At 40.5% G+C, this 15,818-nt stretch overlaps 1 protein-coding gene across 2 annotated transcripts in view; it reads right to left on the reverse strand.

Moving 5' to 3' along the window:
- The window catches only part of NUP93 (nucleoporin 93), a 113,011-nt gene that overhangs the window by 70,549 nt on the left and 26,644 nt on the right, over window positions 1-15,818 (reverse strand). For both annotated transcript variants that reach the window (XM_045891088.3, XM_064581161.1), the window contains one exon: window positions 10,810-10,927. In XM_045891088.3, the coding sequence (XP_045747044.1) occupies window positions 10,810-10,927 (118 nt within the window). The remainder of the gene's footprint in view (window positions 1-10,809; window positions 10,928-15,818) is intronic.

Raw genomic sequence — 15,818 nt, forward strand, 5'->3', positions numbered from 1 at the left:
CCCCAAGTAGTTGGTGTCCAGTCTGCAGCAGATAAGTATAAAAACGGAGAATAAGCATTTAGAAACTTTTAGACCAAGCTGATGGAGTAATTCTGTCTACTGAATTTAATTTGAAAAACTAAGGCTTGTATTTTGCGTGTCTTTTATTTCTTTTTTTTCCCCTAGTAGTTCATTTTTGCTCTATTTTCCTATGAGTATCTCTCAGCTGGAGATGAACGGGGTGGGGGGACTTGTTTGGGAGGCACTGATTCAGTAAGCACCTTCTCAATGAAGAACACCCACCACCATACTCATTCAACATGAAGACCTCTGCGGCAGTTTGGGACCTCATCACAGAACCAAGTGCTACTGTGAATGCCCATAAATCTTCAAGGATCCACAAGGCAGGGCACGTGGGTGGCTCAGTCAGTTAAGCTTCTCTCTCTCTTTTTAAGATTATTTATTTATTTGAGAGAGAGAGAGAAAGCACAATCAAGGGGAGCGGCAGCAGAGGGAGAGGGAGAAGGAGGCTCCCCACTGAGCAGGGATCCCTATGTGGGGCTCGATCCCAGGACCCTGGGATCATGACCTGAGCTGAAAGCAGATGCTGAACCAACTGAGCCACCCAGGCGCCCCAAGCCTCCGACTCTTTTTTTTTTTTTTTAAGATTTTATTTATTTATTTGAGAGAGAGAATGAGATAGAGAGAGAGAGCATGAGGGGGGAGGGTCAGAGGGAGAAGCAGACTCCCTGCTGACAGCAGGAAGCCCGATGCGGGACTCGATCCTGGGACTCCAGGATCATGACCTGAGCCGAAGGCAGTCGCTTAACCGACTGAGCCACCCAGGCGCCCCAAGCCTCCGACTCTTGATCTCAGCTCAAGTCTTGATCCCAGGGTCCTGAGTTCAAGCCCCATGTTGGGCTCCACACTGGGCGTGGAGCCTACTTAAAAAAAAAAAAAAAAAATCCACCGGGTCCTGAGCTGATCCTTCTGAGACAGACTGATAAGTACTTTGGATAAGAGAGAACCTAGTAACAGAGAAAGTAGTCGTAGATAGTATCACACCAGAGTATTTTGGTACTCAAACAAATCAAGCATATTATAACCTTCCATGGCCATTTCTACCTGTCCTTAAGATAGCAACAGCATTTTAAAACAGACAGTTTTTTCTTTTTGAAAGAAAAGGGAGAGGTAGAGAAAACTCTTCCTCATATCCTACTGCTCATGCCATTCAAAGAAATAAAGCAAATCAGGCAGTAATAATAAAAATAGGCCAGTAAATCCACACTCCCACTTACATTCTGCTGACCTAATCCTCCCCTTTGTTTTACCAATGAAAAGAATGACTCTGTCAGTTCTGGTTGTAAATATGTTCTATAAGACAAGGCTTCTTCCCATACAAGTCTCCTAAGCTGTGTCAGCCCAGTCCTGCGCAGCAGACCTGCTGTGGTGCTTCGAGGGCGGCGGCTCTCAGAGAAGCAGGGGCAGCATTCAGCTGCGGCACCTCGGCCTAGCAGCCACCCCGCGGTGAGAAGCAAGGCCTCGCCCTTCTATCCTTGTCCAAGATAATTAAAGTGGCGCATGCACGACTGCTGATTGTTAGTGTTGCAGACCCGGGTCTGTCAGAATGGAGGGCCTGAGCCTCAGCTCGGCTGCCAGCAACCTGAGCTGGAGGGACTCACTCAAACTCTCCATATCTCAAGTGCACGATGAAAGCCAAGCATCTGGGAAATGGGGGAAAAGCCTAAAAAGAAAAGCAATACATACTAGTTCTGAGAGCTCTGCAGCAAAAGAAATTCTAATACAGATCTTGTCAGTAGAGGATATTACCCATCCTTTCTTCCAGCTTCTGTTCCTGCTCCCCAACCAACAAATAAAAAGAAGCAAAACCAGGAGTCTCCCCTGTCTGAGCCCCCTCTCACTTCCTTCACAGAATGTGGATTCTTAGTGGAGACAGTGGGAACCTGGGTCCCAAAGTTTTGTATCCAAGGAGCCACAGTGCCAACCCCCCCAAATGCTAAGAGCCACATCAGGCTACAGGCCTGGAAAGCTTTACGATCGAACATTCCAAAATGGAAATAAGAGATCACAGGGTGCTGCGGCAAGCAGATCGAAGTGGTGCACAGGGTCAAGGGCTGCCACGTGAAAACAACAGACTGGTCTAGAGCAATGCATTCAATATTCGACGAGGTTTTAACCCCCATTTAAATTACATCTGCTCCAGTATCAAATAGTTCAGCAGATAAAAAGACACGCCCATTTCTGGTTCCTGAAGCCAAGCAACTTAAAGATACTAGACCGCAGATGACAATATGTGCCCCCCACCTCCAGAGTGCTTGGGGCTTCGATAGATATCGGCAGGTTAAGAGACAGCTCGTGAAGGAGGGAGGGCACAACTCAACCCCGTTCAAAGGCACCCGGGCCGGGTCGTATGTGAAGTGCTCTAGTAAATTGTTAGATAAATATTTTAGCCATCGGCTTCTCCCAAAACACTCTTACGGAACCATTCCAACTTCTTTCTTCTTTAGTTGGTAATTGATATTCCTTTGCTCACTACAGGATATAAGAAACCTCCGAGAAGACAAAAAAGCCTGTCATTTCCTGCTTGCTCAGAATGCATTCAGCATCCATTTACTTGCTTGTTCTGAAAGCCCTGCATTCAGGAGTTAAGTGTGAATGGATAAGTAAAAAGGCTGAAATCTTATATCCTTGGCTCACATAAAAGCAGTTTTTCACATTTTCCACAGACGATGTCTTTAACACCCATTTTTATTCCAAAGTCACCATTTTTAATTCCATTCACAGGATACTTTAATGTAATTGCATACTTTCTACCAGACCACAAAACCTACCTTTTCCCTTATCACAGACAGGCAGAAAAATTAAATCATTTCTGTACTTACCCCAGCATTCAGTATCAGACTACCTAATTACAAACACAAAACAGGATGGTACATTAACCTGCCTCTGGGAAGACACTATTTTGTCTCTTTTACATGTTTACTGGTTTTCACCAGCTCTGAGATTTACACCGGGTCAGGGTTTAATGACAAGGAACAGCAAATATATTTGCTAAGCAGGGGTGATGTGGACACTGCAGTGTTCGCACAAGAGACAAAGCCTGGTACCTGACTGCCCTGAACAAGACAGGGCACAGTGAGATGTAGGTCTTTTTCACATGTCGTTCAGCCACTACAACCGAATGCTGGCCTAAAATGTACCTGGTGTTTGTTCCAGGAAAGTGCTTCTCTCTAACTAGCAGGCTTAGGATCCAGTGAGAATTAGGTTCATTATCTAATGAACCCAAGAGCATTAACTACAGGTTGTTTAATTTAAGTCCAGGATAAGCTTCGAAAGAACAAGATTTAAACATCCATTAAAGTCTTCTAAAAACTCCAAAGAAAGGTTACTATGAACTTCCCACTGACTTTCTTAGGGGCAAGAGGAATATAAGCAAGGAGGTCAATAAACACAAATGCTTAACCAAAAACCTTCACACCGTTAGGGTGCCTGGGTGGCTCAGTCGTTAAGCGTCTGCCTTCGGCTCAGGTCATGATCCCAGGGTCCTGGGATCGAGTCCCACATCGGGCCCCCTGCTCGGCAGGAGGCCTGCTTCTCGCTCTCCCACTCCCCCTGCTTGTGTTCCTGCTCTCGCTATCTCTCTCTCTGTCAAATAAATAAATAAAATCTTTAAAAACCTTCACACTGTTAGATTCTCTTATATTTTTATATGTGAAAACATTTCAAGAGCAAGATCTTATCCCTTCAGAGTCTCATCAATTCAGAATTTCTAATCATCCAGTTTGGGCTAGATCACCACTGCAGAAAAGCCTGCTCAGGCATATTAAGAACAGAAACAACATGGGAGCTAGGTATGTTTTGCCCACTTAAAACACTTCTCAGGACTGTTATACAAATGATCAGCACGCAAACAGATCCAACTCTTGATGAATGAACCCCATCTCTTCTTCAGATTTACGAAAGCAGCTCTGGTAAGGCCTCGCCCCCGTATCCATGCTTAGTAGTTTCTAGAAACAAATGAAAATGACTACTTAAAAATAATCCTGGAGTTCAGATACTGTTCATCCATTCAGACTGCACTTTCCTGCAGCAGATTTGAGCAAGGGAAAGCTTACTGCACTTCTCCCTCAATATTAATATTTTGCCAGTAATATTCCTGAAGAGCTATTAGCACACTAATCATTCTAGGCAAGGCTGACCCTCTTTCCAACAAACAAACTGCCACAGGATTTCTGGAACCAGTTCCCCACGAACAACTTGCCAGTACTACAAACACACAATTAGCAAGCAACACAATCACTTTTCCGCTTAGCTATTATATATAGCTGCATTTAAGCAGCAGTCTCTTAATTCTGAAGATATAAAATTAAAAGATAAACCATGAAAATAACAATTTAGGTGATAAGGGGTTGCACAAGCAGTGATTCATTTTAATACTTACGCCAAAGCTATTCAGTTCTTTCTGATTACTTAAAAGATAAGCTAAGAGTGGTCTGAGCATACTCTACATTTCCCAGGCCAAGGGCAGAAAAAGGAAGGAAATAATGAATATTTTATTATGGATACAGTGTGGTAAGCAAAACAAGTTTCTAACAAAGTGAATTATTACTGCATCATTATCTTGTATGTGATAAATCAGTTTCTCTGACTCTAATTTTTTTTATAGTTCTTTTATTCACTATTTATCTTTTGCTCTCTACTCATATAGGACAGGACAGATTTCCATCTGGAAATTTACAGATTATGAAGACCTTCATATAGGATCTTTCCTTTCTTTCCTTCCTTCTTTCTTTGGTAGAAGGGGCTGAAGAGATAAGAATCACTTATCTAAGATTTGAATGGGCTGCCAAGTTAATTCTAACATAAGCTAAATTTCTGTTTACTTTGTGGGGAAACATTTGGAAAGTTTTGTTTTTTCCTAAGCAGTAAAACCAACACACTGTATTTGGAGGCTGTGGGGAAAGAGATCTGAGAAGACCATGAAAGAGGCGGTGTGTGAGGAAAGCCTCACAGGGTTAGACTGAAACGAGGGCTTGGACATTTCACAGTCACTACTCCAGGCTAAGGAAGGTGATAACCAAAGGCCTAATGTAAAAAAGAGTTAGGCAATCTGGTGGCTGAAGTATAAATATGTGCACACGTGCATGTGAGCACACACACACACATACACACACAAAGATAGATCCTCCTACTGCAGGAAAGTATCACAATTTAGTCCCACCCATACATACTCCAAACACTAGGTATTTAATACTTTAGAAAAGCAGAGAGTTCCTAGTTTAAAAATGTCTCTATAGAATAATCTCTTAAACATATTACAGAGTGTTAGCCTGTTTGGAAACAGTAACTACTATTTAGCTCGATAGGGGTCTCCCCACAGCCAGGAAAGAGAATGTTAAGGGTGAGGTCAGATACTTGGTTGAGGTCTGCAGTCACTGGAACAACTAGCAAGAGATGCCTTAGCCCAATACCCCACATAGCTGTGAAAGAGTGAGATCTGACGATGTTTCATTAATTACAGTTAATTTAGTCTGAAGATTTCTGGCACTATAAGTGTAGTGGGTTGACATGTGTCCCCCACCAAAAAGATATGTTGAAGTCCTAACTCCTAGTACCTGTGCATATGACCTTAATTTGGAAATATGATCTTTGCAAATGGGATTAAGTTAAGGATCTCAATGTGAGATCATCCTGGATTTAGGGTGTGCCCTACACCCAACGACTGGAGTCTTTCTAAGAGAAAGGAGAGGGAGACTAAACACACAGGAGATAAACCTTGTGGAGATGGGAGGCAGAGATTAGAGCTAAGAAAGGGCTAGTGCCACCAAATGTTCGAAGAGGAAAGATTCTCCCCCTACAGCCTTCGGGGGGAGCATGGTGCTACCAACACCCTGATTTCAAAGTGCTATACTCCAGAACTCTGAGAGGATAAATTTCCAATGTTTTAGGCCACTGAGTTTGTGGAAACTCATGGCAGCCCTAGGAATCTAATACAGGAAGTTTAGCAATAATATTATTATACTTTGGTCCAATGCCATTTGGAAATAATACGGCCTAATGCAGAGAAACTGCAGCTCCCATTTTTATGGCTAACTCAGGCAATTTCTGCACAGCCTTCTTGAAATATACATGTAATCTAGTGAGAAAGCCCATAATATAGCTGAACTGCGTAAATTTGCACTTTATTACTACGTGATACACATCCATGGTACATTAGGTCTGTTCAGATCATAGTAAAGATGTGCAATCTGCCCTTGGTATTTTTTTTTCTGAAGACAGAAGTGAGCAAGTGGACCTCTGTGAGAGGACTTGTGCTTGCAAGCACCACGAAGTCATTTAGAGCAGTGCAGTACAATCATTTCGGTGCCATGCCCTGTTAATATTTGCTCTTTACCTCTATTACACAAATGTACAGGCCTTCTTTATGACCATTTCCAAAAAATAAAATCAATAATTTTTTTTTTTTTTTTTAAGATTTTATGTATTTATTTGACAGAGAGATTGACAGCGAGAGCAGGAACACAAGCAGGGGGAGTGGGAGAGGGAGAAGCAGGCTTCCCGCCGATCAGGGAGCCCGATGCGGGGCTCGATCCCAGGACCCTGGGATCATGACCCGAGCTGAAGGCAGACGATTAATGACTGAGCCACCCAGGCGCCCAATCAATAAATATTTTTAAAAATTCTTCTAGCATCAGCCATACATATATCTAAGTAAATCTTTTTTAATGTTACCTTTGCTGGACACAGCCATCTTTCAAAAATGCATTCTCAATGCATGCCAACATCATCAATTATGACAAACAACAAAACAGTTAACAGTAGAAAACCTGTATTAATTTCAAGCTTTCCAGTAGAAACAGAAGGGAATATAATCAATGTTTGCCAGACAGAAAAGGACTACACATGTATTTATATATGTATCTATACATGGGGAAATACCTTTCCAAGCTTATATGTAACTCAATGGATGGTACAAAGTTTTGGACAGCATCTGTCAAAGAATGCTTCAGCATTTCCTTCTATGAATTTATAAACTGACATAATAAATTCACTCTGATTGCTACCTGGCACATGGGATTAGGATGCATTCTCATCTCAAAAACTGCACTGGTTGGAAAAATTTATATATAAAAATCCATTAGATTTATGGTATGTGAATCCTGTATCTCAATAAAGCTGTTAAAATAAATGAGGGGAAAAAAGTCCATGAAAAAATATATATGGCTTTTCTAAAAACAAACAACTGAAAATGACTAAGTTAACTCTTCTTAGATAACACATGATGAGAAGAATTAAAAGCAAGACTGCTCGGGCGCCTGGGTGGCTCAGATGGTTAAGCGTCTGCCTTCGGCTCAGGTCATGATCCTAGGGTCCTGGGATCGAGTCCCACATCGGGCTCCCTGCTCGGCGAGAAGCCTGCTTCTCCCTCTCCCACTCTCCCTGCTTGTGTTCCTGCTCTCGCTGTCTCTCTCTCTGTCAGATAAATAAATAAAATCTTAAAAAAAAAAAAAGGAAGACTGCTCCATGCTCAGCCTGAAAGCTGACTTGGCCCTTACATCTGACTACTAAACAAGAAATCAGGCAAGAATATGTTGATACTGTGTATATGGGGGACTTAAGCATAGGTCAGGTGAGCTCCACAATACAATTTAAAACTTCCAATTCCTATCAATAACTAGAACCATCTCAGATTATGCCAAAACCTCAGCCCTTTAAAACTTAAATTTTCTTCTTTAAGTCTTTGTAGGAAAGAAGATGAAATCAACAGAACATTTATTTTGAAACCAGTAAGTCCTTTTTTTTTTCTTTGAGAGAGTACATGGGCAACCAGGGGGTAAAGGGCAAAGGGAGAGAATCATCATCTTTTTTTTTTTTTAAGATATTTATTTATTTATTTTGGAGACAGTGAGAGAGAGGGAGTGTGAACTGGGGGATGAGCAGAGGGAAAGGGACAAGCAGACTTCACACTGAGCTCGGGGACCAACTCGGGGCTTGATCGCAAGACCCTGAGATCATGACCTGAGCTGAAACCAAGAAATATGGAACCGAAACCGAAAGCCATCCAAACACCCCAAGAGAGAATCTTTTTTTTTTTTTTAAAGATTTTTTTTTTTTTTTTTATTCATGAGAGACAGAGCGAGAGAGAAAGCCAGAGGGAGAAGCAGGCTCCCAAGGAGCAGGGAGCCCGATGCAGGACTCGATCCCAGGACCCTGAGATCATGACCCGAGCCGAAGGCAGACGCTTAACCACCTGAGCCACCCAGGCGCCCCCCAAGAGAGAATCTTTTTTTTTTTTTTTTTAAAGATTTTATTTATTTATTTGAGAGAGAGAGAGAGAGCACATGAGGGGGGGGAGGGTCAGAGGGAGAAGCAGACTCCCTGCTGAGCAGGGAGCCCGATGCGGGACTCGATCCCGGGACTCCAGGATCATGACCTGAGCCGAAGGCAGTCCCCTAACCAACTGAGCCACCCAGGCGCCCCCCCAAGAGAGAATCTTAAGTAGGCTCCACGCCCAGCACAAAGCCCAACCTGTGGCTTGGTCTCACAACCCTGAGATCATGACCTGAGCCAAAATCAAGAGTCAGATGCTTAAATGACCAAGCCACCCAGGTACCCCAAAACTAGTAAGTCTTAAATTTTTACTTTAGGTATAGATTACCAATTCCCAATTAATCAAAAGTTACCTTGGACTGACCATTTTGCATTTTTGAAGGTATTCTGGAAAAGCTCAAGAGGTAAAATTTTGAAATGAAAGCATCCTCCCTCTCAAAGTTCAAAGATTTCCCGGACGTGCAGGACCAAAACTCTTAGCCATGCTCATTCCAAATTAAGAAACTCTCTTTGATGTGACCAAGCATGCACTGCTGGGAAACCATCTAATGGGGGTGCTGAAGGAGAGTGTTCATGCATTAAACAGAAGGTTAGGAAGACTGTCATGATTCAATACATTTATAAACCTGTCATTAATATCTCAAAGCAGAGGGGCGCCTGGGTGGCTCAGTCATTGGGCGTCTACCTTCAGCTCAGGTCATGATCCCAGAGTCCTGGGATCGAACCCTGCATCAGATTCCCTGCTCAGCAGGAAACCTGCTTCTCCCTCTCCCACTCGCCCTGCTTGTATTCCCTCTCTCGCTGTGTCTGTCTCTGTCAAATAAATAAAATCTTAAAAAAAAAAAACCTCAAAGCAGAAAATGGAGTACCACATCAGAATTCATGAAGTACATCACTAAATGTGCTGAGTATTCCAAATATGTATGACAAATATGCCAAAGAACCTTTAAAAGCAGTTGGTTTTAAAAAGAAATTTTTTGGAGGTGCCTGGGTGGCTCAGTCATTTTCGCCTCCGACTCTTGGTTTCAGCTCAGATCATGATCTCATGGGTTGTGGGATGGCGCCTGACTGGGGCGCTCTGGGGCTCAGTGGGGAATCTGCTTGAGATTCTCTCCATCTGCCCCTCCCCTGACACGCACATGTTCAGGTGTGCTCTCTCCCTCAAATAAATAAATAAAATCTTTTTTAAAAAATAAAAATAACTTCTTTGGTATTTTAAACATTAAAAACACACAACCTTTCAGCGAGTGCCATTTCTTCCACACTATTAGGGAAACTCCCCAAAATATATGATTATTCAAATTAATTTTTTAGCTTTATCCCTTTTGCCCACCTCCTCCTTGTTAAAAGTATTGGTTTATAGCAGTAAAATAGAAGGGACAAAAAGGGACAGCTAAAAATAAACTAAACAAAAAAGTTAAGTATACATGCCATTTTAAGAGTACATGGAAATGAGCAGGCATCCATAAGGTGACAAGCTAATATGATTTAGTACACAAAATTTTTAAAAACTAGTGACTATGGGAACATATTGATAACAGGAAAAATAGTATCTATAGTTAACTCTCAACAGAAACATAGGGTTTTCAGTTACTGAATTGGAATAAATACAGAACTGTGGCCATTAAATGGATAAAAATAGTTCTTGGGAAGGATAGTGGGGTAGAGAGTAATTCAAACTGAGCCCATATAATAACAATTAGTACCCATCTGTACAATGATTTGCCTTTGTAGAACCTGCTTCCTTTCATTTCAAAGGTAAATCAATGATTAAAATGGTGGCTCACAGTCCCTTCACTCTAACATGAATGCAGCATCTCAATTCCTCAAAACTAAATGAATCACAAGTTTTTTCCTTAACAATGTATGTGTGTGTGCACGCGCACACACACAACAAAGCAGTTTCTGATTAGATTAAAATAGCAATCAATTATGCCAGTGGCATGTTAGGGTAAATGAGACTGGAGTGCTCTATTAGACCATTTCCTGGTGCCACTAATGCAGCCAAATACTTCCTAGAAATCGGTGAGTAGGTTTCAGTAAATAGTACTCTAAGTTTTCCCCAGCTCTTTGCCAACCAATACAAGCAAGATGTAGAAAAGAAATGTGGAAGACGAAGAGTAAAATTATTTGAGATCCAGCAAAGAAAGCAAGAGAAACTTATAACTAATGTCTCTGGTGCCTTGGATTAAGCCCAAGGAAGGAAGAAAAATCTGTTCTCATAATTACAATAATCTAAAAAGTGCAGGTTGGAATTGCTTTCCTAAACTCAGCCTCTCAGAGTACTCTTAAAGTAACCTATGTTCCCTACTATACCTCCAAAGTGGAGTCTCCCATTCTCTTAATATCTCAGGAAGAGAATTAACAAAGAAATCTAGAATTCCTAAATGAGCTGGTCAACAAAGGGCCAGGGCCTTCAGCCTGGTTTGCATACTCAGGGTTCGACCTGCACCAGTCCTGGCACCTGGAAGCCCTTACCTGAATGTCTGTGTCCTTCACAGGCTCAAGAGGCTCAAAGGTGGTGGCCGCACTCAGACTCTCCAATCGCTGGGAGATGTGGGATATGTCAAGTCCCCGAGACCCAAGGAGAACTGACCTATATGAGGATATGGGGCAGGGAGAAAAAAGCAGGATTAGGACATCTAACATGCTTCATAAAATACTAGACACAATTTTTTATTCAAAACTTCCTATGTACTACTCAGACACTTTTATATGGTTTTTTGTACCTTTCCATAAAGATCACATGGAGTAACAGACACAATACTGCATCTGGTAATAAGATAGTTCTGGTCATGCCTGAATTAAAATAAAACTTGCCTAGAATAAAATGCAATAAAATGATAGGCTAGACGACTCCACATATTTTACACAAAAGAAAATCATGAGGTAGATGCTATTCTCAATCCCTATTTTACAGATGGGAGAATTAAGGTGCAAAGACGTTAAGTGACTTCTCCAAAGTCACAGAGCCAGGAAATGGCAGAGCTGGGTCATCAGGCTCCAGAGCACAAACTCTTAACCACCATCCTGTATTAACAGCTTCTGTAAAGACAGATATGTGAACCACAACATCTGAGAAGCTACAAGAGTAACCCAGTCCAAACTTTATTCATTAGTTGAAGAAATTAAAAGTCTGGGACCATCAATGATTTGCAAAGGGCAATCAAACCAGAATCCAAGGCTGGTTCTCCATGGCTTCTCTTTAAAAGCCAAACATTGTATCTAGGACGTCTTCAAGTTCCCTCTCTGCTGCCCAGTCCAATAACACAGGAGCCTGTCACCTAATAAATGCTTTGAAGACAGATGGGGATAATACAGCTAGCTTTATTTCTACTCACTTGGGGGAATGTAACAATGGAAGAGTTTTTTAAAAAATCAGAGTCTCACTAATACCTAGAACACTCTCTAGAAGAAAGAAATTTAGGGAATCAGATGCTTAGACTGTTGTTTTGGGATTATGACGTAGTACCCAAAAATCCCACTGACAAAGTTTATGTTCCTTCTGAGGCACTCAGAAGCTACACCACTGGGCAGCACAAGTCATCCTAATACCCACAGCTATGACACCTAAGATTTCTACTTCTGAACTAACAGACTTACTAGAGAACTTCGTTTTTATTTCTATTCTACTAAGTACTACAGAAATAGATGATGTGCACCCAGAGGGCTCCCCACTGTAGATTTTTGTCTCTTCCATGTAGGCAGGTCAACTAAAATGCCATCCCTGAGGGCTTCTCCTCCAGGCTACCATGTCAGATAAATAATCTTGCCTCTCTCTTCTAACAATCCTTAAAGCTAACTTTCTAATACAGTAGTTCCCAGCCCTGGTTGCACATTAGAGTCACCTAGGCAACTTTCCTCCCAACGATTCTGAGTAGTACTGGGTGAAGCCTGGAGCATGGATATCAGTGTAATGCCCTCCCTCCTTTTTTAATAATAGCTTTACTGAGATATAATTCACATACCATACAATTCACCCATTTAAAGTGTACAAATCAGTAGGTTTTAGTGTATTCAGAGTTGTACAACTTTCACCACCATCAATTTTAGAACATTTTCACCAACCCCCAAACAAACCCCTTACCCACCAGCAGTCATTTCCCATGTCCCTTCCCAAACTACCCCCCAACCTCTGACAACCATTAATCTATTCTGTTTCTATAAATTTGCCTCTTCTGGACATTTCATATAAATGGAATCATACAATATGTGGTGTTTTGTGACAACCCTCTTTCACTCAGCATAATGCTTGTCAAGATTCATCCATGTTCTAGTATGTATCAGTACTTCTTTTTATAACTGAACAATATTCCATTATATGGATACGTCACATTTTATATTTCTGAATGTATCCATTCATCAGCTGATAGACATTTGGGTTGTTTCTACTTTGGGGCTATTATGAAAAATGCTGCCATGAACATTCATGTACCAGTTTTTGTGTGAATATATGTTTTCATCTTTCTTGGATATATACCTAGAAAAATTGCTAGATCATACAGTAGCTGTTTAACCTTCTGAAGAACGGTCAGTTAGTTTTCCACCATTTTACATTCTCATGCGCAACGTACAAGAGTTCCAATTGTTTTCTACATCCTCGCCAATACTTGTCATTACCTTTTTGATTATAGTCGTCGTCTTAGTAGGCCCTCCTTTTTAAACCCTTATAGAAAAACAATTTTAAATACAAAATTAAATAGTACACCTCCTTGTACCCATTACCCAGCTTCAACAATTAACAGGTCATAGTCAACCCTGTTTCACCTATATACCTACCTACTTTCCTCTTTCCACCACCCAGATTATTCTGAAGTAGATCCAAGATAGTCCCCCGATTATTTAAAAATTAAAATTTTGTGTTTTTTCTGACTGGGATATAAATAAGATCTCTACTTATGAATGATACGCCTCCTAAATCTTTTTAATCTATAGGGTGCTCCTCCACCTCCTTTTCTTTTTCTTACAATTTCTTTATTGGGGACTTTGGATTATTTGTCCTGTAGAGCAGTACTACTTAAACTTGAACTGTACATGTGAATCACCTGGGAAGCATATTAAAATGCAGATTCTGATTCAGTAGGTCCGGGATGGGGCCTGAGAGTCTCCATTTCTAAAAAGCTCACAGTTGATGCTTCTCCTATTGATCCATTACTACACTAAAAGTAGGAAGGATACAGTTTCCCACACAACAGGTTTTATGGACTACATCCCCAAGATGTCATTTGACATGTTCTTCCAGGCTCTGTATTTCCTATAAATTGAAAGTAAGCTCTAAAGGTTTGATGAGATTCAGGTGTCCTTATTTTTTTGGTTAGATTACTTGAGACTCTCATCAAGAAGTCTGGTTATTTCTTTTGGAATGTTAGCAGATACTTACGATCACTGCTTAGGGTCATTAATTCCTTAGAGGTTGCAAAATGGTGGTATTCTTTTTTTTTTTTTTTAATTTATTTATTTTGGGGCACCTGGGTGGCTCAGTTGGTTGGGCGGCTGCCTTTGGCTCAGGTCATGACCCCAGGGTCCTGGGATCGAGCCCTGCGTCGGGCTCCCTGCTTGGCAGAGACCTGCTTCTCCCTCTCCCTTTGCCTGCCGCTCTGCCTACTTGTGCTCTGTCAAATAAATAAATAAAATCTTAAAAAAAAAATTATTTCTTTTGAAAGAGAAAGAAAGAGAGAGAGCACATGGTGGTGGGGGGGGGTAGTGAGAATCTCTAGCAGACTCCCGGCTGAGTGCAGAGCCCAATCTCACAACCCAGAGATCATGACCTGACCCAAAACCAAGAGTCAGATGCTTAACCGACTGAGCCACCCAGGCGCCCCAGGTATTCTATTTTTATTAGCCAGAATATTTCCTTTCAGAAAAACTCTTCATCCACTATGTGGTTATTCTGAATAATGAGATGGTTCTCCAGCATCCTCAAAGTGACTGATGAGTTTCCTTTTAGTATCATTATGAACTCATGAATTTAAACAGTCATAAACATATGAACTGAAACATATTAACCACTTACTGATGTGTTTCAGTCCATTGCAGTTATTATCCTTATGATGCTCAAACTGTCTCCTCAGCCATTAGAAACCTTTTGAGGATGGTTTTGAGTTCTTTTGACATGACTCACGTTCATCTTATACACACCTGGAGTCAGTCAACTGTCCAAAGAACCTCCGTTGTTTTATTAAAAGATGGATTTTAGAGGCAACTATCTGGGTACTAGAATGGCTCACTGGCACACTGTTTATAGGTCCTTTCCATAAGTAGAGCTAGAAATAAAGTTTTTACTTTTGTTTCAGTTTTCTTAAGATAAATTACATGGTGAGTTTATACTAATAATTCCAATTCAAAATTTAAAGCACGAAGTTTTGGGTTAACCTCACAGATTTTCTATCTGTATCTCCTTTCTCCCACACCACAAGTCCTAGTTTTAGCATAACCACCATAACTACTTATTTGCTTTATCCTACACTAGACACACAACAGTCTCAAAACAGCAGTAAGAACACCTCCAACATGATGACTTATAACAGATTAAGATATCACTTAGAACTGTTCCTCTCTGTGTGGTTATGTCACCAACTGGATTAAGCATTTATTTTCCTTTTTTAGGAATTCCTTTTTTGAAATTTAAGTTTGTTTTATAATAATGTAAAATATTTACACAATTCCAAAGTCAATTTATTAAAAAAAAGTCCCTGTCTTCTCTACTTTATTTAAGGTTACTTGAACCTTTTGTTTGTTTACCTTCTGTTTAAAATCATGCCTTTTTAAGAAAGGAGGGAAGAAAAGCAAGGAGGAAGACCAGTCTGAATGAGTTCTCAGGAAAGGTGCCAGGATTGGGAAAAGTCGAGAGTACCAGCACAGAGGGGTAGATTGGCACAGTTTATGTGGAAGGAGAAAGAAAAAAAAAAAACAAAACCTGAAAAAAAATATCTGAAAGCAGGAAGAATGTAGAATGGAAACTAATGGCCAAAAAGTAGAACCTCTTTGTATATACAGTACCTTGTTCTATACATTTGGCCATAGACTTGTGAATATTTCACATCAATTTAAAAGATTAATTTTAAAACTTGAAATTCTTAACACCCAACAAAGACTTACATTTCATGAACCTCTGAATCTGAATTCAAATGAACAATCTTGAAAATAATTATTAAAGCAATTGCATTGTGAGCAGTGACTAAATTGTTTTATATTAACAAATTTAAAAATTTTAGTTGTAAGTATGGTGCTGTGATTTTATTATTGGAGTCATTACTTAAAGATATATTTGATGTCTAAAATTTTTTTCTAAATCTGAGTGGAACTACAGATGAAACAAACAGGGGTCATGATTTAGTAATTACTGAAATTGGGTGATGGGTATGTAGAGATTCATTAAGCTTTTGTCTCTACTTCTCTGTATGTTAAACGCGTTTAGTAAGGAAATTAAGAAAAGAAAAAGTCGTATGAATCTACTCACTAAAAATAACTATGAAATTAATAGGATT

This window comes from Mirounga angustirostris, unplaced genomic scaffold, assembly GCF_029215605.1.
Source record: "Mirounga angustirostris isolate CCGP_5_RB_7025 unplaced genomic scaffold, mMirAng1.0.hap1 SCAF_16, whole genome shotgun sequence".
NCBI classification, from domain to species: Eukaryota; Metazoa; Chordata; class Mammalia; order Carnivora; family Phocidae; genus Mirounga; species Mirounga angustirostris.